This window comes from Numida meleagris, chromosome 4, assembly GCF_002078875.1.
Source record: "Numida meleagris isolate 19003 breed g44 Domestic line chromosome 4, NumMel1.0, whole genome shotgun sequence".
In the NCBI taxonomy this organism is placed as follows: domain Eukaryota; kingdom Metazoa; phylum Chordata; class Aves; order Galliformes; family Numididae; genus Numida; species Numida meleagris.
This window is the reverse complement of record NC_034412.1, coordinates 71,533,138-71,558,838: the sequence shown is the minus strand read 5'-3', so window position 1 is coordinate 71,558,838 and position 25,701 is coordinate 71,533,138. Positions and strand designations below refer to the sequence as shown.

General features: G+C 43.1%; 1 protein-coding gene across 1 annotated transcript; it reads left to right on the top strand.

Moving 5' to 3' along the window:
* On the top strand, positions 23,734–25,279 carry LOC110397728 (inositol 1,4,5-trisphosphate receptor-interacting protein-like 1). The gene has a single exon (XM_021394442.1). The coding sequence runs from the start codon at positions 23,763–23,765 to the stop codon at positions 25,137–25,139; it is 1,377 nt and encodes a 458-aa protein (XP_021250117.1). The 5' UTR covers positions 23,734–23,762; the 3' UTR covers positions 25,140–25,279.

Sequence of the window (25,701 nt, the reverse complement as noted above, 5' to 3'; positions counted from 1 at the left end):
CGGTCGTGCCATCACAAACTGGAGAGACCAAAGGAAGGGCGCACTTGCTACACACTATCCCTAGGTGGGACCTTACAGCCTTCCTTGCTGTGTAACAAACCACGGGCACAAATTTTGGCAGGGAAGACCAAAAGGAAACAGCAGGCCTGCTTGAACAGAGAAAGCACCTGGACTGTTTTCTGTTCACGCATTAAAAGAGCAAATCGCTCACGACTAAGGTGTAGCACAGGTCCTTGTCCCCAGCTCCACATCATTCAGCACACCAACATGGAACTAAGACAATGTGGTTGTGGAAATGCATGCAGGAAATGGAACAGCTCTCAGACTGAAGGAGAAAATTGCTCATTTTTAACAGGATGCAGAAAACCATGACAAATCATTAAGTGTGGTTTTATGGGCTTATGGTCTTTATTGTGCCATCTTTTCTAAGCTCCTGTCTTCAGATGTTGGCAGCAGGTGACAAGTTTGTTAGGCAGTTATAAAGAGACAATTGCATGGTTACCACCTCACAGTGTTAAATGAATATCTTGCTCCTCTTGCAAAACAACACAGAAACATGGAGATCTGGGAGCAGAAAGCTCCAGGGAGGAAGAGACAACATAAGAAATAAGAAATGGCAGTGGCTCGGCAGAGGACACCAACAATTCAGAGTGTTTTTCTTTGTAAGCAGTGAAATGAGGGATAGGAGTGATGACAAACAGAGATAAGAGGAACCTATTCACATTCCTTGTAAAGCATATGGCCCCATAAATGAGAGTTCACTGCCTGATAGCATCCATTATTGTACATTCTGGATGCCGTGGGACTTCTCATCAAATGCTGTCAAATCTGCCTTACCCACCCTGTGTTTTATTGTATGGATTACAGCCTTCCAAGTTGTAAGCTGGCTTTCTTTAGGTTTCAAAACAGAAACACAACAAAGTGTGATTGCCTGAGCTGTTCTCAAGCTGACCTACACCGGCACGATCCCCTGACAGCTTCAGTCAGAGCACCCTGCCATTTGTTTGCTTCTGAAATCCTCCTCAAATTACTTAAGATCAAATGAACACAGAAAAAATGGAAAAGCATCAAGTTGGAAAACAACATCAAAACACTTTGAAACCTGTGCAATACTCTTGGAAAGCTCCTGTGCCGTTAGATGTGGGTCGCACACAACTAAGTCTGTCAGGCATTGGGGCTCTCAGATAGAGCCCCTTTCCCACACTTTTCCATCTGTTGACACTAAGTTCAAAGCCAGGCTGGGAAACCTGTTTTGTCAGATGGCTGCTAGCTGTTCAGAGAGGTTATTGGTAACCAGTGTGTTCACCCCATGCACAGCAGCAACTCTGCAAAGAGACAGCACAGCCTCCTATTCCTTATTTACATAAGGGGCTCATGGAGATTGGAATGAAAAGAGGAAAGTGTGAGCACAGGGCACAATGCCACCAAAACCAGTCTGTGCTGCCCCAACATTCTGTGCCACAGAGTTTGAGCGGTAAGCCTGACCAATCTAGGTCTCTGCATGAAGGTCAGCTAAACAGAAAATCAGAAAAAAAACAAGCATTTTAAAGATTTTTTACAACAAGCATAGCAAGTTCCTACTGCTTTCATTGCAAGGCTGATGTGTTTTCCTGTCTAGGAAGGTTCTGCATTTTGCTACCTCTGCACACTCTGCGTTTGCTGAAGTAACCATTTTTTTTCCTCATGCACATGCAGTTTCCCAGGTCACACTCCTCTGTCTCATCAATAAAAGTGCCTGCACAACACTTAAACCAAGGTAACAGAACTCACCGCTTCAGCTGAAAATGCTGCAGAAGCACCATCCTAAACATCTGTGTTTGTAAGATGAAAAGGCTGAATGAAATGTATAGCACACTGAAAAAAAACCAATCTGTCATGCCTGGCCTTACTGAAGTAGCAAGAAACCTGAACAGTCTTTTCAAAATGGGTTAATGAAATTAGGTGTTTTTTTTGTTTTTTTTTTGTTTTTTTTTCACAGAATAATCAGATTTTCATTTAAGTGAGATGTTTCTTTAAGAAAAGTGAGAAACCAAGCTGGGTGGAAGATCTGTTTTCTTTCTTTAATTAATCCCATCTCAGACTTTGAAGACCTTTTTGCCCACTGCTTTAAAGCAACATCATTTATCTAGAGTACTGGGGATGCATTTACTGGTGCTCACAGTCATTCAGCACGAAGTCAGTATCCCCACCCTTGATAAGGCTGGCAGATTTCAGTCCAAGCTGTGGCTGTTAAATGTCTTCACAAGAATCAGCCTGCCCTTAGCTGAAGAGACGCTGAGGGAAATCTATAGGAGGTAGTACTGTGGGAGTTTAAGGAAAAATCAGGGGTGGATCTGCACACTGCTCGGTTTCTGTCTCGCTGTAGGGCAGAAGCCACAAGCTGTCACACGGCTGCAATTGCTTTGTCGTGTCAGATGAACTGCCAACAAAAAACACCCACCCGCTCCCAAGACATAAGAGTTCTCTCTGCAGAGCTTTCAAATGCAAGTTCTAAGAAAACCATCCACTTATTTCACTAGGAAAAAAAAGGAATTTAACTGAAGTCATAAAGCTGGTGATGCAGTTAATCTGGACATTAAATCTAGGGTGAAAATACATTTTATAAGAGAAAACATATTCCAAACATAATGAACATTTACAGTTTGGAAGTAGCATTGTATCATGAACTGCCTGCTTAGTATAGCCATTTTCCTACTAAATACAGGCTTCTGATGGGAAAACAGTGCACAGTTGTAGTAACTTGACTTTATAAGTTATGATACAAATTAAGTGGAGCCATAACGTGAGCAAGCCACTCTTATTACAGTTGTGCCCCGAGAAGCATATTTAAGATACACAAAATTGCTAGAGGTACTTTGAAAACATGATTTTTTTTTCATGAATGATTTCTTTCTAGCTTTACACACTAAGTAACCATTAGAAAAAGATGGGCTTCGTAGCTCCTGCAAACACATCTTTTCCTTGGACTTACGTCCCAACTAGACTCAGCTCAATCTGATTCTGAAAGTGAGGGGTAAGGACATAGTTCTTTTTATATTTCCTCAGTGTAATTCAGTTCTACTTGTAATGAAATTTGATGAGAAAAATATCATCACAACCACAATTTGTTGATTTTTTTTTTTAATTGATACTGTGGAAGAAGATATCCCCCGCTGTGTTTTTATGACTTATTTCATAAGTAGTATTTCAGTGCTTTATCAAAAACAGTTGGGTTTTTTTTCCAGCTAGGCATTGCATGCCAATGTCTGCTGCTCATCTTTTTCCAAACATTTGAATTAAACTGACATAAAGCAGAATACTCCAGATAAACTCCTGATACAATGTAATTTAATGCCAGTTTCACCCTGGTTTTAACCTGATCCTTTTACTCTTCCGAAGATGGCCAGAACATAGAATGGACAAGAGAGGGAGCTCTTTTGCTGCATCTTCTCTGCAGAAGTGTGCTTGGTTTCCTTAAAACTCAGCTCTGTTTCCAGGATTTCATAACACAGGAAACAGAAGTTATGTGTTCTGCAGAAGATTAGATATTGAGCAATACTCTTACCAAAGAAAAGAAAAAAAAAAACACAAAAGCAAGCAAACTAGCCGCCTTTGCCTTCTCTTCCAAACAAATCTCTAAGAGTCAATATTTTCATTCTGAGCTGAAGGGCTTTTTTCCTCTCTTTCTAAACTGGAGACAGGCAAAAAAGAAAAAAAGAAAAAATATAATTTATGAGGTTTTATTACCTAGAAATGAAGAAATATACAGGGTTCTGCTCTTTCCTAATGAACTGTGTGTTGTCCAACTAAAATACATCTGTTTCACTGTATTATCTGACTACATTCCCTGTGCTTTGCCTAGCCTGGGCTCAAAGCAGCAAGTTTTTACACCTTTAAAATTAAAACCAGAAGAACTATGCTGCTTGACCCTACTACACATGGCATGCCAGCCATCCACTTGCCCAGTGTTCTCCATGCTCTGTGAGTGCTCCTGTGAGCACAGTGGTGTGGTCCCTTCCCAGGCACCCAGCCAGGACCGGTGCTCAGGCCTCAGCCTTGGCAGCATTGCAGCAGGGTCGGGATGAGCTCAGGCTGTGCTCATCACCACTACTGTGCAGACCTTGGTGAGGAAACTTCCCCTGGCATGGGTCTGCTACAGGCTAGCTTCAGGAAGGCGCAACACTGCCACTGCTACTGAAGAGAAGGCAGATCAGAAGCAGCAATTCCTCACATTTCTCATCTGGTGCCTCTTCAGCTCTAGGCAATATGGTCATAAAGAAAGAAAAAAAAAAAGAAAAAAAAACAAGCAGGGCAGATGAGTGAGCATAAGCACATAAAGAGCACATACTGGGTTTTGTCAATCTGGCTGTGCTGCTTGCTGGACACATTGCCAGCAGCTGGCACAGCATCCAACAGCAAAGCCAGGGCCAGGGCCTGCTCCCTCCTGGCCACAGATTTTAGGTTGCGTTCGAGTAAAAAAAGGAGCAGGCTCCTGAAGAGATGGTGCAAGGTCTGAACCCATCAAAACACATTGATGTTTGGCTGACAGTCACTGTACCCAGCAGGTCACTCAGGCATGAACTTAAGGCTGGATTTTAAGCTTAGAAGTGTTTGCTTAGCAGAGACAGATGGCAGTCCCAATTTCCAAGGGAGGACATGAGTTTTAAAAACATTATTTGAATTTCAGGCAAACTGCAGCAGTTGCCTCATCCAGTCCATGCCTACTTCAACTCCCTCCTCCAAAACATCTCCACCCAGTGATGGATGTTGTCCCAGGAAGAGCTTTACCTCAGCACAACTGGAAGAGGCAGGCTGCAAGCCGTATTCCTGCTTTGTTTCATTTGTTTTTTCTTTCTTGCCTAAGCGTACCATTTGGCTAAAAAACAGCAGACACATATTCCCTAGAAATAAGAAAGTCTGAGAGCTTTGTTGTAAACAAAGAAGATCTTTGCTGGACTCCAACATTAACAATGCTTCTTGTGCAACGGAAGTGACCATAATCTATCCTATTTTTCTTCCTGTGACATAAAACAATACTCAAACCCCATAAATACTGACCTCTCTCCACGCTCTGACTGGAACTTGGCAGCTCCATTCCCAGCAGAGCTGAGACAGAGCCAGGTGCTCCCAAAAGCAAGGCATTACTGCTCATACTTTCTGGGCTGTGCTGTTCTGGGGTGGGGAGCAGCTGGGATGGGTTTAGTGCTCCATGGTTGGTGCCCAAATAAACTTATCTGGAACATCCAGGAGGTCCAATCAGGATGGATAAAACAATGAAGCAGCAGCTCTGTTAGCATGAAGCTATTGAGAGTAAAGAGCCTTTTGTACTGTAATTCCTGAAGAATTAGGAATTCTCCTGTTCTTGGAGAAGACAAAAGGATGAAGAACTAGAAATAAGGCACTATGTTAAAGGTAAATGTTTTAAGACAGTGAAGACATGAAGCTGTTGCTTTCATCCAGTCAAGATGCAATGTCTACATTTGCCATCATCCAGGTTTGCATGGTGCTGAGGCCTCAACCCCAGTATTTTAGGTGGGCAGCTTATGCAGACACACTTGTGAAACATCTATGCTATTCGGACATATCAGTGCATGGGAGCATCCAAAATACACCGCTCAAGAGGGAAGCCTCTCCCTATGAGAAGGTTTGGGCAAAATACAAGAAGAAAAATCTGAAGGCCTGGCAAGACCGAAAAGAATGTTTGGGGAGGTGAACCCAAACCAAACAACTGGAGAACATGAGCACTGATATAAAGGATATGTACCTCATCACAGCTATTCCCAAAGAGAGATTTTCCTATTTCTATTTGAGGTCAGGATGCATACAAAAACAAACCAACATATGTAAGAGATTACAACAAACACAAGGGAAGGGTGTGGACAGCTACCAAAAGCCAAGAAGTGTAGGATGTCACAAGTGAACATACAGCTGGGTGGAGCGACAGTGCGATTCCGAGCAAGGGTAGTTTTTCTGGGCAGACAATGGCGACCTTGGATCCCTTCTTCTTGTAGATGGATTTAGCACTCTGTGAAACATGAGTAAAGTTCCTGCTCCCACAGAACTGACTAGCTCAGCTCTAAAGTCTTGCGACATGCTTAGGAGGTGATAGAGAGATGTGGGAAGTATTTGATGGACAGTGGGCATATTTATTAGAACACGCTCGAGTAATCCCTGGAGTGTCCTTGGAGGCCTGAGACAAGGAACAGCTGCTATGTTGCAAGGTCAAACATCTACACCTCCAGGTTGTGCTTTACGGGACTGCTAACCACTATCTAACTGCAAGAATGCCTATGTGATGATATCCGCTGTCCAATTAGCAGTGTTGTAGCGCGCGATGCCTACCTGATGCTCTATAAATGTTGTAGTCGAATTGCAATAAATTAAGCACTACGCGATAACCATATTGGTACAGCGGGTGACTTCGGCGTGCGCGTTGTGACAGAGAGAGCACTGATCATTTGTATGTCCTGAGCTCCACTGCAATCATGGAGCAAAGTTAAATTGAGCAGAGCTGAAGCCAGTAAAGAACTTGAGTAATTGTAAATTTGGGCAAGTAGTCTTGACTTTCTGTTGTGCAGATTTAAATCACAGTAGCGTAAAATGATCCCATTCAGATCCAGACACTTTACAGCACTGTCCTAGGACAGAGGGCTGTAGGCATTTCAGGCACCTCTGGGCAAAGGCTCTAATCCTTAGAAGCCATATGTAATGAGCATTATGCTCCTTCTCAGGCTGCATTTGCAAAGATAAATGGCAGAGAAAAGAGAACCTGTGCACTGGAAATAGGAAAAGCTTCATCCCATCTCCTACCAGCTGGTACAGGGCTTAGCACCGGAGCCTGTACGTTCTGTTTCCAATTATTTCCATTGACACTGAAACAGAAAAGGCCCATCATTGTGTAATTTGCTATTCTGTGACTGGTTAAAGCTTGCTTAATTCTCATGTTTTGCAAGATATCTCTGCTGCATAGATTTTCTGATGCTTAACAACTTCATACCACAGTCAGGGCACTTGAAGAGAAAGGCCGTTTTCTTCACCCAGTCACCAACCTCGGTGAAACTTCATGAACATGGTTATCTCCAAGGCCTGTGCAGTTGTCATATGTTACTGAAATTTGAAGGGTCAAAATCCCAGGGAGGGAGAACAGTGTCATGAAACTACCGCTCTGTGTCTGCCTAAAGACAGAGTGTGGCAAATCTCCGCAAGAAACATTTCATAAAAACCGCTTCTACCATCCCTGTTTCTCTTTAAAATCAGTTACAACAAAGGCACTCACTATTGACCACAAGGTTTCTCATAATCAGGTTTCTGTCTCTGGAAGGCATCACTTTTCCACAGAACACTGGATGAAATCCAAGGCACAAATTATGAGTTCCATATGAGGGAAGCAGATGTTTCTAGGCAATGTTTATGGGGAACAGCAAGTCTTTGGGGAGACACAGAATTACATTTTCTTTAAAGCAAACACTTAAACTGTGCAATAAATAGCCAAAATATAAAGCATAAGAGTTAGGAGATAGAGGCAAAGGTGTACGTATCTTTGTTTAAAAAGTTTTAGAAGAGCTTAGATAGATCACAAGCACTCTAGTGATTCAGTACATTGGGCAAGTGGCGTGGAGTTCACGGGCTCCCTCTGACAAGTGAGGCTCCAATGGGAAATGTAGTGTATTCAGTCACTCCAGAGCTATACAAAATTGTCCTGGGTCCCTTAATCAAAGCTGACCTTACAGACCTCACCATTCCTATCCCCACAGTCGCTGATCTTACACCAGTGATTCCAAGGCTGAAAGGAAAGAAACCTAAGAGTGGAGCAACACGCTCCCATTTTAGGGACAGCATTCACTTGGTGCAGTCATGGTCCACCTTTTGGATAACTTTTTAAAAAGTGCCAGGTGGTGCATCTTCTGAAGGCCATCAGAAATGGTTTTTGTTGCAGTGTAATGTCTGAAGCTAGGAAATGAGCTGAGGGAGGGAAACAGAGCTCCTCTGACTGTTGGTTTTGTAGTTCCCATTATTCTTCCCCTTGTTTAGAATCAAACTGTACAGCAGTCCTTTTTTGCCAGGGAAATAATTATCCCCATGGGAGCAACATTCAGCTCCCCAAACAGTCAGCATTTGCCACTTGAAGAGCAGATGGCTGGCATCCTTCTACACGGTAGCCCTGCAGTCTCATTTGGGAGGTCATTTTGGCTTAAGAAGCCATTTCTGCCTTGAAGAGCTTATTCTTCTATGTAGATCCTGGGCCTAAACTTCAAATGATGTATTCATCATTCTCTACTCAGAAAGATCATATGAAGCACTGGCAGAACTTATTAGAAGCAAAGACTTTAATACACTGTACTCAAGTCTTCATATTCTATGCTGTTAACAGAATGCTACTGCACTGGCCTCAGCCTCTTCCTAAGCCATCTCAAAATAAATAGACGTCATTGCATTTTTTGTTAGCTTTACAACTGATAGAGAGGAAATTGTTCAGAAATCATCAACTACTTTACGCAGAAGAGTGGAGATTTTCTGCTCCACATACTAGAAAATATCTGCGTAATATGGACGTTGGAGAGAAGATCAAACTGTTAGGTGACTGCACAGGTCTCTGTTTAGCCCAGACAACATTACAAGCCCAAGCACAGGGCTGGTTGTGGTGGACATAGGCTGGCCACATCCCCAACTAATTCAGCATCTCAACAGATTTTTCAGCCATGAAAGGGAGATGTGAAAGTTGTGATGCAGCAAGTCCAAACCACATACAGCTTAGTGAACCTGCAACCTGGATAAAAGGCTTACAGCCATGTAAGTGCTGACTGTCTTAAAACACAAATGAAGGGATGGCAGATCTTCAAAGCAGTCTGTTTTTCACTGACAACTTGCTTGCTTTAGCAATTAGTTTGCTCCAAAATTATTCATATAGCTGTTCTAATACAATAACGTAAATGCATTTAAGGCACTTCAGCTAATGGACTAGTTAACAGGCCAGTGTGGCAGGTAACGTGTTACATGTTACAAAATCAAGACAGGCAAAATCTTCATAAGAAATTATTCTGAGTCCAAACTCAACCTACATGCATTCAGAGATTGGGAGAAAAAAAAAAGTCCTTCATTGAATTAGCACTTCTTTCCTCCATAAGTCCAGCTCAGAAATGTTATTGTCAGGTATCTGGAATGAAGTGAGATTCTCCTCAGCCAGGGCTTCTGGTATTTTTTCTTGTCAATTTTTAAAACTGATCTAGTCTATGGTCTTCCTACTCAAGTCTCGAACAACTGCACCTATGCTGATGGTGGTCTTGACAGTGAAATACTTTGACAGTTCTCTTCACAAATATAATTTTACACTACTATTAAATCACAGAATCATAGAATGGCTTAGGTTGGAAAGGACCTTAAAGCTCATCCAGTTTAGACCCTCTGCTGTGGGCAGGGTTGCCACTAGATCAGGTTGCCCAAGGCCCCATCCAACCTGGTTTGAGACCCAAGTGATGCAGATAGACAGTAAATGCTGTGATAGAGAGATTTGCAGTATCAAAGGCTGGAAGGACCTTCAAAAGTTCATACAGATTCTGTGGATCTCTAAGGCAAACCGTTTCCGAAGCAGAAATGTGTGAAATACCTAGTGGAAACCCACTGCCACACCTTCACCTGCCACACAGCTCTATCTGCCTTTATAGCTCTAGGAAACAAATAATTTTTCCCTAACATCACCAAAGTCACCTATTAACTTGGTCTTCTGTGTTTTCCTCTCCTCACAGGTATGCACAGTCCTGCTACATTTCACTGCTCTCCAGAATCCCACCAATCTCCTTTTAAAATTATTCAGAGGTATTTAGCCTCAAATCCCCAGTCCTAGATTTTTCCCTGAGCACCATACCAAGAGAATGCTGTGAACCTTAATTTAGCCATCACACCTGCAAACCTGTGGCGTGAGGGCACTGAGTCCACTAAAACTTCTGGGCTAGGATTACATTTCATGAATACATAATTTTTCTTTTCTATTCTTGCAGAAAGCAGCTACTGGGGAAGCTGCCGTGTACTCACACTATCTCAGGAAATACTGCCTTCCCTAATAAGCATAGTTCCTCCCACTAAAGAAGAATGGTTATATAATTAACACTCCCTTTGGTAAAATGATTGTTTTCGGAGAATTTTAATTTATTTCAAGCATGTTAGGGACTCCCTTTTACCTCGAAAGACATTTCCTAATTTTTCATAAATGAAGAATTTTTAGTCCTAGACAGGCTTGAAAGTATAAGTTAAGACAATTTTCTGAGTCTGCAGAGGTTCAATGAGTAATATCAACAATAGATAATATATTTATCAGAGAAGATTAGAAAAGGGTCTGATACTTTTGAATCAGTTTTTCAGATGAGCTCACTGTAAGTGGTAGCTTTGGAAACAGTACAAAAATATCAAACATTCTTCCCTTTCTTGGCTTCCCAGCTATGTTTAGAGAGGCCTTTCACTAAGGCCCAACAGCAAGAACAAATGGGCAAGGCATAGAAAACAGATTTACAAATGGAAGTCCAGTGAATAAATGAACTGCAGAGTCATAAGAGGAGAAACGATTATGAAGTGTGGGAAGAAGTGTGCTGTCACTGCTGGAGTACCAATGTGGAATTGGAAATTGCAGTGGGAGACGGAGGTAACAGGCAGCCATTCAAAAGTAGCCAGCACCTTCTTCAATAGCAGAGTATTATTCCCACTGGCCCTAAATGCTATCTTTCAAGAGGGGTTGGATTTCATGCGCTCAGGGAAGCCAGAATGGACGCTAACAAATCCAATGCATAGGGGAAGGTATCTTGTAGACCATGTCCAACATTTAACCTCCACCACCTCACAGCATCAGGTGACAGAACAAACTGTGCCAAAAAACTGCTGGCTCCTGCAGAGAACTGGAACGTATGTCTTTGAGCTGTAAGCCAGATCAGAAAGCTTTCATCATGTGTTCACCTCCTTCTTCCTTCTTCCTGTTCCTGCAAGGCTCACCTCCCCAGGGCGTGTCAACTACTTTGCACCCTATCAGAAAATGAGGGGAAAGCCCTACAGAGAAGATGGAAAGCTAAGAAACTGCAGCTCCTCCTGCCCTGCCTGCCTTTCAGCTAAGGGACCCCTGTCTGAGTTGAGAAGAACTGCAAAAAAGTCAGCAAAGAACCACATCTTTATCATAGGATCACACACATGAAGACTCAAACTCTACCAGAGAGGAGGGCCATTAGTTTGGATTAGCATCAGGGAGAGCTGGTAGCCCATTGCTGACAGTCACTTTGGGTTTTGTTTGTTGTTCTCAGAGAAAAGGGCTCCTAATAGGCAGCTGTAAACCTATCCTGCCCAAGGACATCTTGTTTGTCTTAATCCTATAGATTAATCCCACTGCTTTTCAGTTGTAGCTTTGCTGCAACTGTCACCCGTAAGCCCCTTATAAGGCTTGTAGGCCAATGTACATTGACTTCAAGGCTGTCACTGTGATAATGCTAACAAGGAAGAGCCCCCAAAACTCACAAAAACTGACTCTCACATCAAATACATAAAACAAAAAAATACGTTGGAAGAGAATTGCCTCCTGTGATCCACTTAGAAGGATCTCAGCTGCTACTGGTAGCAGGAGGGTCCCAGAGATAATAACAGTCAGGGTTATCAAAAGCTCATAGAGGCATACTCCTCCACCACCTCATCTCCGTGAATTGGCTTAGTTGCACCAGGGGTTTGGCTGAGCTCACAAGCGTAAATTAAGTCATCATCACTCAAGCACCAGTCATTCGTTGGCTTGCTGTTAATTATGAATGGTATTACCTGTAAAATATTTGATTCCATGTGGGTAGAAAAGCATAAATAACCATGTATTAAGAGATAATTTCTACAAACATACAGGAAATTAGAAACAGATGGACAGTAAAATACTTCTTTGTATATAGCATTTTTAATATGAGTACCATCAATTCCCTGGATTTGCTGCTCAGTGAAGCTCCAGTGTTAAAGAACTGGATTTTAGACAGTGCTTTCTTGGAATCAAAGCTAGCAAAAACATTCATGCCACATCCAGATTTTCGTCAGTTTTGTTCACTCCACTTTTCTTTAGTCAATTTATTCACTTTACAAACAGCCTGGGATAATTTCAAAAGAGCATTAAATCAAGCAACTGACTTTTGCAAGAGCTTAATTCTGCGTATCATGTTTATCCCGTAGCTTAGGCTCCAGTTAAGGAAGATTCAGAAGTATCTCACTTAAAATGTAATTAATCTCAGAGTGACACAGAGCTGGAAACACTGTGCTAGCTCCAAACCATACATTTACTGATCTCAGTGAGACCATAAGCATCCTTAAATTGGAGCATCTTGCCTTCTGGATACACGTTTTGTGAACACAACACAAATGTGCAATAAAGGTCTTAAAGCTCTGCATCTGGTACCTAGAGGATGTAGTAATGGGGGATGAACATTTGCCATTTTGGGAAGATCACATTCCGCACTTCTACAAAATAATTTTCTGTGTCTGATTTCAAATCACCTATTGCAATGCTTCTAGACTCTAATGACCAGGGAGGGACTCTGCGTTCTCCTCACAAATATAGCCTAACCCAACCCAGAGAGGACTTGATAGCAGGATTTTCAAACCAAGATTTGGCTACATTCCATACATTTGAAGGGGAAAAAAAAAATAGATGCCATCAACCCAGGAATGTTTTGGAATGTGCTAATAATCCCCAGCAGAAAGCGGCCAGGTTTGGCTTGTAGTGACTAATGAAGCTGTCATACACCATTCCTTCCTGCTGTTTAATAATACTTTTGAAAGAGCTCTTTATGGAGATGAATAGTGTAGTAGTACTGCAGCTGAGGAATTGGCATGTTGTCAAAGAAAACAGAGGCTAGTTTACTATGTATGGCACTGTATTTTTCATTATGCTTCACAAAGCCTTGTTATAACTGAAAATGAATTCATCACTGGGGGATAGAAATTATTTAATAAATAGTTCAATACTGTTTTGAGACTTTATTCCAATAGCCAGATTTCATTATAGCATCAAAATTACTTAAAGTTGATACCATCTGTACTGTTTCTCAGGTCCTGAATTTCAAGGGATTATATCAGCCTTACCAGCAAAACTAATTGAAATGGAAATGCAATTCATTCTTTCCACTTTCTCCTCAGTGACATACATATGCACACATGCTGTATATAGCATACAGTTAACTGAGGGGCAGTTCAGCCAACTGAATGATGAAAGTAACAGAGACATGACAGATCCTGTGCTCAGATCCAGATCACAGCTTCTACTCTGTTGGTGGGTGATGTAATCTAGAACTATACGTGCTATTTTTGTATTCCTCAATGGTCTCATTGGTCATCTCAGGTAATCAAGGGGCACAGCAATATTACAGCTGTGCAGAACACTCATATAAAATATTACTTGCAGATTGTGAAGATTTACTGGGCATTTTTTCCACTCAGGTGGAAGTTCACTAGCCTCCTGCCTCTGCACTGTGCCCAGGCCTGTCTGGATGAGTTCACCTCTTTAGGAACTTTTGGGAACCTTATCACTTCAGCAGCAACATTGAGTAGATGAGATACATCTCTACTCCCTTATTCTCTTGCTGCAAAGCATGTGAGAAAACAAGATGCTCTCCATAGCCTTACAAGCATTCTTTACCACTCGCTCTCAGATGAAAAACAGGGAGACAAGACTGACATATCAGCTCTCCACACAGAGCTCCATCAGCATTACCCAGAGCCCAAGACTGGGTTGCCATGTGTGCATTTGAACACAACCAGCTCTCAGAAGCTGTAGTTAGGGATCACGGGCCTTATCTATGCAGGGATTTTTAGATTAAATAGACCAGCTGGTTTGCTTTGAAGTACTGCAGGGTTGTACAACACAGACCATAATCATCTTGAACATTTGCCAGCATCAGAATTGATATTAAATAGACCTAGCTTGTCGGTTACATCTCTCAGTGATGTAAAGGAGGAAAAACATCTCTAAGCAACTTATATCAGCATAACCCATGTAGTTCTGCATCTGGAGAGCTACCTACTGAGCAACCCATGGAAGCATTGCATCCTGCATGAAGGTTCACTCCCCCGTTTTCCTTATTCTGCTTTACCTTACCCTTAGAGAAAGTTACGGGGCTGAAGGACCAGAAGTCCGAAAGCCCATCCTTCTCTCATGACATCCTCTTTTTGTTACTGCCATTTTTAAGCCACTAGCAGCCAGCCTAGAAGTCCCACTGCCAGATACCAGACAGCGCTGTGTGTTTGGAGTCACATGGACAGATAAATTCCGCCTTGTGATTTCATGATGTTTTTGATGCTAAAACCAGATAACTGGAGAGGAGTAACAGAAGAATTGAAATTGAGCAAATACTTCCATGAAACACCTCCCCAATAACTTCACTTGAGTGTTATTTCTAGCTTACATCAACTGGCAAGTGGCAATTTAGTGTAATGAGACAGTATTTGAAAGGATGAAGGACGTCTTCCTAGAAAACTGTATGGGGACCAGAGCAGATCCAACCCCTTAAAAAGTTTTCAAAGGTGATGCCTCTTCTCCCTCACTCTGATATCTAGCAAGCAGGTATCTAAGGCCTGGGATAATGGACCCCTGAATCTGTTTGACAGAAAAGGGTAGCTCTGCATGCTCCTCAGAATCTGCAAGAGGTTTTTTTTATTTGCTTTTAAAGTGGGCTGGAATCAAAATATGGGATCATTTTGCAGCTTCTTGCACGTGCTGATGCCTTTTGTCTCCACAAATGCCAGTAAACAAAAACAAACAGAAAGCATTCCTTTGTTTACTGTCAGAAGACAAAATACTTAGAGCATTACGGATTAATAGAAGTTTCATTTTTGGTCAAGAGAGCATTTGAGCAGTTCTGCTGCCTAATGAGTATTCTCATAGCTGGATGGTCCCCAGAGAGGATCATGAAAAATTGAGACCCAATAACAGCAAACAGCAATGTCTAGTCAATTAATTCTGCATATTATCTACCAGCGTCCATGCAATACAGTACATTAATAATCTAGTTTATTTTATAATAGGGGTATTCACTAACATTTTACAGAATGTAGACAACATCTTAATAGAGAAACACTAGTTTGTGAAGACCTCCCATCACATTTACACAAATAATCTCTCTATTCATGATCCCAGTACATCTTTTTGGCAACCAGAACAATGTCTTACATGGATAAGTAATATTTGGAAAGCATCCATAATTTTTCCATTTCTAATGCAGTCAACAGCTGGAAACAGGCAGCCAAGTCAGTTCAAGAGAGACCACCGGTGAGCACTGCCCACCAGAACTTCAAGGTTGTTGATGTAGTGATCTCAGCACCCACAAACTAAACAGGGTGCTGCTGCATCAGGCATCCCCCAGAGGCTTGCAGGCATTGCTAAACACAGCCATTTCCCCAGATAAGCATTATTCCCTCTGCACAGTGCCAAGCAACCTGATGCAATGGCAGATGAAGCTGTTTTTGCAGGTGCAGTCTTGGACTGAAGCTTAACCCATTGACTACTGAAGGCTGTGGCACACGGTTAGGGCGCCAGGCTGCTGTCTGTTCTGGCTGGATTTCAACCTTGAAATATGCTTTGGCATTGGAAATTTTACAGTACCAAATATGCTTTGGCACTGGAAATTTTACGGTACCAATATCACAGCTTCTCACAACACTCATGAAATATTCTGATACACAGTGGAAAACTCTCTTCTGTAACAGTAGGTGAAGTCATCTAATTTTATCTCAGCTTCCTCTTACAGCTGTGTGACTCAGCTGATGTCAAAACATTTGAAGTTGATCTGGGAAAAAGAAACTGGGGGAACACAGCATTACACTGTTCAGGTTTTACAGGAATAACCTAGACAAGGCTAACATTAAAAGAAAGATAGTCTCTTCTGTAGAAGCTTAGCTGGGATTTTTGAAATTACATCCATCCATTGTAGTGCGTTAGAGTTTCTTCAGATCTAACCTTCCCATGTGGAAGTTGTGCAAACAAGTTCAGATGTGTTTGCTGTTTTCTAAGAGCTGGAGAACATGATATGAACAAATCAATAGGCTTATACACTCTTGCTGGTAGTTTGATAGGATACTAAAAAACATTTCAGCAAGGTAAACTTTGACAAACACCTATGCATGTATTGCTTGAAGAAATTAAAAACTGGGAAATCCTCATTCTATGTTTCTCAATCTCAAAACTGCCATCACCACATCTGTCAGCTCCCCTGCTGAGGTGCTATGCCTGAGATGTCCCTCTGAGCTGCTCCTTGCTTGTCCCCCAGTCCAGCAGTGTTGGTAACGGCTGCATCACATACTTCAGTTTGAGGTCTCCGGGAATTTTCAGCTGCAGACTGAGGACCAGAACCTCAATTTCACTTTTATACTGACCTAAGACAAGCAAGTTTGAGGTATCTAGGATTTCCATGACCATTTCATACATAAACCAAAGATCAGACAGCTCCATACTTTTTTCCCCCCTAAGATGCACCTCAGCTCCTTTGCAAAACAAAATGATGTCAGGAAGCAAAACAAAATGTGTGTCAGTTTCAATTTCCCAGCTGAGCCACACACAGGAACAGAATTCAAGGGCTGCCCACACGATGGGAGGAAGCAACACGCCCCAGGCCTCGGAAGCAGCAAGCTGTCCCTATTCCACTGCCATCCTCTTTGGGAACCAGGAAGCTACTATCAGAAGTCTTCCCTATCCAGAAATGACATTTGTTTGCAGTCACTGATCAGACAAGGATACTCTCAGAGAAGACAGACTGCTGCCGTAGTATTACAGAGTTTAAGCTTCCCCTAGACCACACCAGGAGGGTATGCAATGGACTCTGCCTTCATAAATTGGTATTGCTGCACTGAAGCTTAGAGAGATGCTCCACACCACCCATGGGTCTGACCATTCATTATAAGGTGACTGTATGCACTGCCAATGTTTAAGAGAACAGCTATACAAGTTTTCTACTAAGAGCGTGCTTGTTACTTTTTCCTAGAAGATCATTGCCTTCAACTTTAGACCTTCTTAATCCCCTGACAGAAGCTTTAACCACAAGTTTGCTTTTATGCCACAAGACATGCAAGTGACCACCAATTTCAGTTCCATCCCCAGAGTTTACATTATGGGCTGTTTGCCCACATTCAAAGGAGTGCCTGACATCAGGATTAAATCAGCTCCAAGTACTTCAGTAGCTGTCCTCTCTGCTTCCCTTCTCCACTCATTTATCAGATCTGGCTTGAAGCCCACCCCCTCCCTCTTATGATTTGTATCCTTCCCGTAGGTACACTCATAAGAGTTTTTTCAATTGTTTGCTTAAAAGGAAAAAAGTGTTGGTTAATTAACATTGGATGAAATTAAGTAAAGAGGAATAGTCCTAAAACTTTAGATGAAGCAATCCTACATGGTTTAATTTTTCTCTTAGATTTCCAGGACAAAATCAAATCCATGTTAAGGAAAGGTAAGTTAATTCCATCTGAAGACAGGTCCCCATCTCGAAGGAGAGAATTGCTTTGCTAATGAATTAGCCAACACTGCTAATATGAGAGCTTTTCAGGCTTTACGTATCACACCACAACAGCTCAGAATGTGAGTGTACCCCACCCTACACATTGCACAGAGAAGGGCAGTAAGCTGGCAAAAGTGCAAGCGTCAGAAGAGCCGATACAAGGATAAGCTGCATTTGGGTACAAGTTCGCGAAAGTCACACAGTACAGCCCAGTGATAATGCAACACTACTTCATTTCAGGCTGAAGTAATATAGTTAAATTTAAGAGATATGAAAAGGCTAAATGAACTGTGATGTAGAAACATATTTTGCAAATAAATCATTCTTCCTTCACTTACAAGACCTGTGTCTGAGGATGAAAGCAGAGATACAGAGATTGCTTTTTCCTAAATGAATGGATTTATCTGTAAAGAAGTTTTGTAATCAGGATTAGCTGCTTAATATCCATAAATCAAAGGATTGATTCCATGCATCATCAAATGGCCAACTTTACATGATAGCTACTGCAGAGTGCTTTGCATTTTGAAATATTGTCTTCTCAAAACACAACATCCATCCAGAGATTTCGAAGTTTAAACTGCTCTAATTAACTCTGGGCACCTCCTACTTAACATGAGAGGCTCAAGAGGAGGAGAATTTGATCCAGAATGGCAGGCAAAACTTGTCCCAGAACAGAAGGCTCCGTACTACTCAGGGCATTAACTTCCATTACAAGTAAATACAATCCAGCAAGTCACTAAGCCAAATGATACCCAGAAAACTCAACACATCATTAGATGTGCCCTTCATTTTCAATTCCCAGGGTGACAAGATGACTGGGCTAGAGTTGGAAAGTCAGAATCCAGAAGGGACTGTTCTTATTGCACAAATAAAATTTAGTGGAAAAGAAAAAATCAGCAGTATGGGAATAAACAGCCCATCTCCAAAAATTTAACTGTCATTTTTCCATTCAAATACTCCTTGAAAGTGTTTATATTGCAAAGTGCTGCACAATCTCTCTTCTGCAGCCAACAGTTTGCAAATTTACTTCCTAAAGTCCATCCAGGTTCTCTGAGCATCATGCTAAGAGCAGTTACTTGAGTAAGCTAGGAGATCTGTAAGAAGCATGTCTCGAAGAAGACAGATGCTGTCTGCCATATTATCTCATTTTTCATTGGCACTGAGGGCACAGCTGCCTGTTATTTCCTGCACCCCAGGAAATGCCTGGCTGCCAAAGAACTCAGGGCCAGCAAGGGATTAGCACAAAACCAGAATCCATGCACCTGGTAGTCACGCAGTTAGATATGCCATCTTCATAGGGTACAATACTTAAATCTCATTTACAAAGAAACAAAAACAAACAAATTATTTCATGTAGCTGTAATTATCATAAATATTGGAAAATTTTTGCTGTTTTAATACTACATTTAGCAGCAGTTTTTTTCCTTTAATTGCAGTAATTTGTTGAAAGACTTATATAACTGTCATAAATGTAACACTCCTGGTTGCATGCATAAAATGTTCTTAAATAATGCAGGATTAAAATGATAATAAGTGACCAGAGCCCTGTCGTCTCTAGAGATACATATGCTGCTCAGAACTTAGAGACTTCATGTGCTCTGTGCAGTATATGAAATTAACCTTGTTCCCTGATACCATTCAGAAGGCAAAGTTTCTGCATTGCAGCTCTTGCTCCTCCCTCTACTGCCTTTATACTTGACAGCACACTACCACAGCTGCTGGAGGAGCTCCCTGCCCTTAGCTGTGCATGTTGGGCTGGGCGGTGTTGGCTACCACCCCTGTGCCCAGCCTGAGCAGGAAGATGCTGGGTGTCAGCCACCTCATAGGGCTGAGCTACGCTTCAGGCAGCAACCTCACCCATTCCATTGTCAGTGCCCACTGTGGGACCTCTGCCACCAAGGTGAAGTGGAATCAGGTAAACCTCAGTGCGCACCAGGGATTCAGACAGTCCAGAACATATAACTTAGGGAGTTTTTCCTTATGTGTATTTATGTGCTCAGTATGCCAAGGCAAATGAGTTAGTAGAAGAATCATCAGAATGTTTAAGAACTCAAAATGATTCCCATCTGTATTTTAGTATTGCCTCCTCAGCAGTCTTATGTGCAAACATGACAAATGCTTAAGGAGTTTCAGGAACCAGCAGCCGGAAACAAGCACTGAAAAAGAGCTGCCCCATCCTGGGAAATGAGAGCAGAGCGGAGCTGAGACAGAGAGGGCACCGGAATTATCCTGACCATGGGTGGGAAAGGATGACTTTCACAATGCAGCCACCACTGACCTGTCAAGGCAGCAGCTGTATTGCCCATGTTAATATAATGTATCATGGGAACCCCTATGGATAGCAGAAAGCAAATTTCAACCAAATACAGAAGAGCTTCAAGCCTTCCCCAACACAAACCACTGATGTCCATTCAGTCACTGACCTGAAGAAAACCAGGAGCAGAAAACAGACTGTGATGGATCTACTGCGACTTTTGAAAACAAGAGGTTGTGTAATCATGGTAATATCTTGATGTTTAGAAATGGAAGTTAACAAAGTGTTCTTTCCCCTGTTTTCCTTTAGGGATCTGTGAGCTATAAAAAACTTTTAAGTATATCTGCATCATTTCAAACTTACAATTGTCCTATATTCAGAACTGCTATCTACTGGATCCAGCAGTTCATTGCACTACTGAAAACCAGGCCTAGAAATAAAGGCCTATATTCTCTCATCAAGCCACCTGCTGGCCTCTCCAGACTTCATCTTACTCCTCAACCTGAAAGAGGCTTCATCTGCTCTCACCTGATATGTGATAGCTGAAAGGACAAATCTGCAGAGAGCACAATTCTGGAGCTGCACAGATCATCTCACTCAGAAGCAGCCTTCTCCCTCATACAGGGGTGAGAGGCCTTGGGGTCACAGGCTCACAGAAATCCGCAGCCCATTAAAAGTGCATTCACATGTATTGGCCTTCCCTAGGAACTCTAGCAAGTGAAATGATTGGTAGCAATTCATGAAGCTCCACCAGTCCCATTAGGATGTTAGGAGCAGCCTCCTCTCTTCATGAATCCCTTGTGTTCAATTCATTTCCAGTTTTCTTGCCCAGACAAAACATTGAAAAATAACAAAAAGCTTGAGTCTAAAAATAACAGTTTCCCAGTCTCCTAATCCTGCTAAGCAGTTTCCCAACTGTGACCTCTTCTTCATGCAGTGTAGCACACCTAAAGTACATGCATTTCAGTGCTCACAAGTAAGAACAAAACTATTCTCATTCCTAATTTGTTTTCAATGTAATATAGTTGCATTATGCAGTTTCACCAGGTGTCTAATACTTGGCTCTTAAAACAATAAGAGACCACAAATCACTGAAAGCAATAATTGCCTGAATGCTTTATAAAAGTGAAATAATATTTCCCCTGAGAGCATTTATACAGAATACTCAGATTACTCCTTGTTCTCAAAGGAGATCCTACACCAAAGCCACTATCACACTTTTTTTTTTTAAATATTTTCTAAGTATCATCACATGCCATATCACCAACCACTGCAAAGAAGACCTCACACACACTCATAGGCTTTCAGTACATTTTTTCCTTCCTTGGTTTCATTTTGTACAATCTCTCTCAGGAAACCTTGTGGGAAGAGAAGATTGACAGAAATCCTAAACTCATTAGAAATCAGCTCGAGAAGTGATTACAGGGTGCTGATCTGCCCACTAGCTTTCTATTAATTTTTCCATTTCCAGCCAACAGCTGCCTGTATGACTTCTTTAAGTGAGAGCTGCAGACTGCATGAGTCACTGTGTTTGCATACAATACTGATAAAGCCAAGACTTACCTTTCCTGAACCTATCGCTCTTCTGCCCTGTTCTGAAGTTATCTGAAGTAACATTTGTCCCTGGAGAAAAAAAAAAAAAAAAAAAAAAAAAAAACCTAAGTAAATCAATAATTTCTATACTAAATAAAGGATCAGCTTTCTGAGGTTATTCATACAATAAAATACAGAAACAGTCATAAAAATAGGTGCAGAACCTTGCCATCCGCAGCTCCATGTCTTGTTGCCTCATTAACTTTTTCTGTATTTCCTGAGAAACACTGAATTTTCTCCCATGCATCCTGAGATGATGGAGGGTGAATAGAAACAGGTGATCCCTTTGTGAGTGGAATACACGCATTTTTAACCTGCATTATGCACAAGGAGGGTACATTTTGCAGAAGAAAACATGGAGCCATGACTCACAGCTGTGCCATATTTTGGAGAAACACAGTCCTTCTGTTCTTCCCCCCCAGTTTTATTTAATATTGATTTTGTGGCCACTGGGCTCATAAGTCTGGATTTTAAGGGACTCCCAGCACACCTCAGGACAGGGAAGCTGTGGTGTCTCTCTGCAACTCTGCACCACTGGCCATGCAGCATCACCCAGGACTGACAATAATTGAGACCAACACCCTCATCTTGGAGTCACTCACTGCCCTTTCCTGATCCAGCTATTATCCTCTCTCCCTCTCAATCTGCTTTTGCAATTGCATCTACTATGGACGCTAGTTCTCTTCTAAAGCTGCTAACAATCAAAATCTTTAGGCCTGAAGAAGAAATATCATAGCAACTGCAATCCTGGATGTCCTTCCATTAACTGTAGATGGCTTTCCAACACACTAATGCGCTTCATGCTACTAGGCAGGAAACATCTGTTTCTCTTTGCTCAACCAAGTTTTCCTTATAAAGCAGTGTGCAACACTGGGTCAGTTTGGACAGGGATTAGCAGACGAGATATTTTAATGTACTGTATAAGCTGGAAGTGAGTTATACTGGAATAATTTCAGGAGGTCCACCTAGAAATGGTTCTCTTGACACACATGGAAGTACTTCATCTCAAAAATAGTAGAATGGGTATATTTGAACAGTTGGGGTTTTCTTTCTTTTCTTTTTGAAAGGCTTTTGTCTGTAATATTCCCAAGTAGGGATTTACTCAAGAATTACTCACTGGTCAGATGCACATTGTGCCTGAGAGCATGACTGCTCGTACTTGGATACTGGAGATTAATTCCCTTTTCTCCCCAGCAGCGAGTTTGCCTAACATGCACAGAGCCACATGTATGGAGAATGGAAGCCTTTTCCTTCAAGATGTGCAGCTCACACAGATGCACGGACAGTAGGTGACACGTTGTCCTAACTATCCCTATGGAATACTTTCCCCTGTGATTATATGTAAACTTTTATATAATCACTACTTTTTGCAGAACTGAAAAACATTGGATAAGCTTATAAGAGCATTAAAAAAAAAGTATTTTTATTACCTTAAAATAGATATCACCTTTAAATCTAATTACATAATCAACTAGAAGAGAAATGCAAGTGCTAAATTATGTTGTGAGCTAGATACATACATATTGCAAAGAAATTACCACAGTTTGCACCAAATGAAATACATAAGAGACCAGTGCATTTTGTTCAAATGATCCAGAATTGAAAGTGCTTCTTTCACAAATTTCATTCATCAGAAACAGCCATTTCTCAGCAGAAGAATTAATCTTCCTTCACTCCTTCAAGTAACATACAAATATCAAAGAGGAGTGAGTTCCCACACAGTGACTAAAGATGTTAGCAGACTGTGTTCACAATTGTTGAGGGAAAAACAAAACATACTCTTGGGGAAGTAGTAACATAATTCTTGTTTTTCCCCTGTAATAATGGAGGATAAGCCACTTGCTACACTACCAGACAGACCATTTCTGGATCAGTCTACAAAATCAGATAGTTACTATTACTCCCAGAAATCATAGAATCACCAAGGTGGGCGCACTCAATGCCCTCATCCAGGTCATCAAAAAAGATATTGAAGAGGGCAGGCCTCAGTATCGGCCCCTGGGGAATGCCACTTGTGACCAGTCGCCAGCCGGATTTAACTCCGTTCACCACCACTCTCGGGGCCCGGCCCTCCACCCAGCTCCTCACCCAGCAAAGGGTGCACTTGTCCAAGCCATGGGCTGGACAATCCATGGAACTAATGCTGAAGGCGAGTCGGCTGTGGAGGCACACACGATCTCCACAGAGACGAGCAGTAAAAGAAGGGAAGTCTTGTGACTTGCGAGCGGCTTTATCTTTCCCTCTAAATGGAGCAGGGAAATGGACCAGTGAATGTCTTCTGGGATATGTAGTTGTTCTGCTCTTCTGAGAAAGGTATGCCCGGAACTATAGACAGTCCGCGGACCTGGAGCATTAGCTCTGTAACTCCTGGTGCACTACATGATGTTAGGATGTGGGATGCCGATAACAAAAATCAGATGGCACAGCTGCTGCTGGACATTGAGCAGAAGAACATGGAGCAGAGCAGGGCGGGAAGGCGAGCCCTGCTCCTAGCTGCGTTGCAGTCCTGGAAGGTTTGGGCTGCTGTGTGTCTTCTGGTCCTTCTAGTTTGGGTCGTGTGGAAGCTCCATCAGAAGGACCAGAGGACGAAAAAAAGGAGCGGCAAGGAGGGCTGTGGCAGTGAGAAGGAGGAGCTAGAAGTGCAACAGGTGCAGGAGCAGGAGGAGGAGGAGGAAGATTTTGAAGGGCTTTTATATGCGGGCATCCAACCACCAGCGAAGGATCTTGCGCACAAGTGCCGAGCAATGCGCTGTCTGGTTTCCAAACTCCTCCATGCCTGCCGAATCCTCCTGTCGGACAGCTTCTATCCAGTGCCACAGCCCCCCATTGGGGTGGGCAGTGCCTATGAGGGCTGGTGTCCCCGTGAGGATGACCCTGTCTTCTGCCTGCTTGTGCCCCTGACGGCCCCCCGCGGGCACACTTTCCACCTGGAGCTGGGCACCGCAAGGCAGCTGCCGGCAAGGAACTGCCGGATCCGCGTCGAGTTGGAGTGCACGTGCAGGATGGAGGAGAAGGGTGTGCTGTGCTTCCTCCACAGCACTGAGGACAGGCTGAGAAAGCAAGCGCCCAGCCTCCTACACACCCTTTGCACTGGCCGCTACCTAGATGCGGAGAAGATCGCCCACTGGCTCCCGGGACCGATCCAAGATGCCTGGAGAAGGATGCCCGAGTCAGCAAGGTGCCGCATCAATGTGCGGCCGTACAGCCGCTCCTGCAGGCTTCACGTGATTGACGGCTTCAACAGAATCTTCATCATTAAGATGATGTTTGGAGTGCGGCAATACGGTACAGACATCTTTCTGAGCAGCCAGAAAACAGAGGGCGTCGTTATCCCCAGCACGACCTGGCCACAGAGCTGTGCTGTGGCAGAGGTGAAGTTCTTCAGGCATATAGCCGCGCATGCCTGGGAGGACAGTTTCCACCTCAGATGTATGCAGGTGTGTGCCTGTCTCCTGGTGGGCTGCAACTTCTCTGCCTACGAAGTGAAGACGGCTGTCATGCACCTCCTGACGCTCGTCCCTCTGGAACACTGGCGCGCAAGGCACTTTCTGCAGCAGATGGACGACGTCTTGCGGTACCTGCGCTGCTGCCTGGACGAGAGATGCCTGGAGCACTTCCTCGTAGGAAACGAGGCAGTACCTGCAGAGATCATCTTGCCCCGGGAGTTCCGAGTGTCCACACCAGTCAACCTCTTCCAGCGCCTGGTGCAGGAGCGGGCCAACCACATTTGGGTGCAGCGTGACCTGGATGAGCTGCCAGATCGGCTCGTGAGACTGCTCATCTCCCGGCAGCGACAGACGCCCACTTGTCCCCAGACCGCGTTCAGCTGAAGAAGCTGCCATAGGGACGCTTGGAACACAGACTCCTCGAACGAGCTGAGGAGACACCGCGCGGCCTCTTGGAGAACGTCCATTTGCTCGGGGAGCTACAGCTTGTACAAAAATTGCAATAAATGGCTTGCTTGAGCCAATTTGTGCTACGGAAGTACAGCATTCTTCCTAGCTGCAGTCAGACTGCAGAACGTAGCCAGATCTTTCCTGATGTGCAAATCGACCAGAGTCCCCCTCGCCTTCTCTTGAATCTTGGTGAAGTGTCGTTACAGTTGAGATCAGATACTCACCACACATCTTCCACACCATCGTTTGCCGTTGGTGGCCCATCCTTTCTTCCGCAAAAGCTTGTGTTGCTGCAGAATGACCACAGTAACACCTCCCTGGGCAGCCCATTCCAGTGCCTAGCCACTCTGTCAGAAAAGAAACCTTTCCTAGTGTCCAACTGGAATCTCCCTGGTGCAACTTGAGGCCATTCCCTCTAGTCCTGTTGCTGGCTACCAGGGAGAGGAGGCCAACCCACACCTCGCCACAACCTCCCGTTAGAGAGCTGTAGAGAGCG

What these genes read in the sequence shown, in the direction of transcription:
- LOC110397728 (XM_021394442.1), top strand. Translation starts at nt 23,763, where the DNA reads ATGGAGCAGAGCAGGGCGGGAAGGCGAGCCCTGCTCCTAGCTGCGTTG.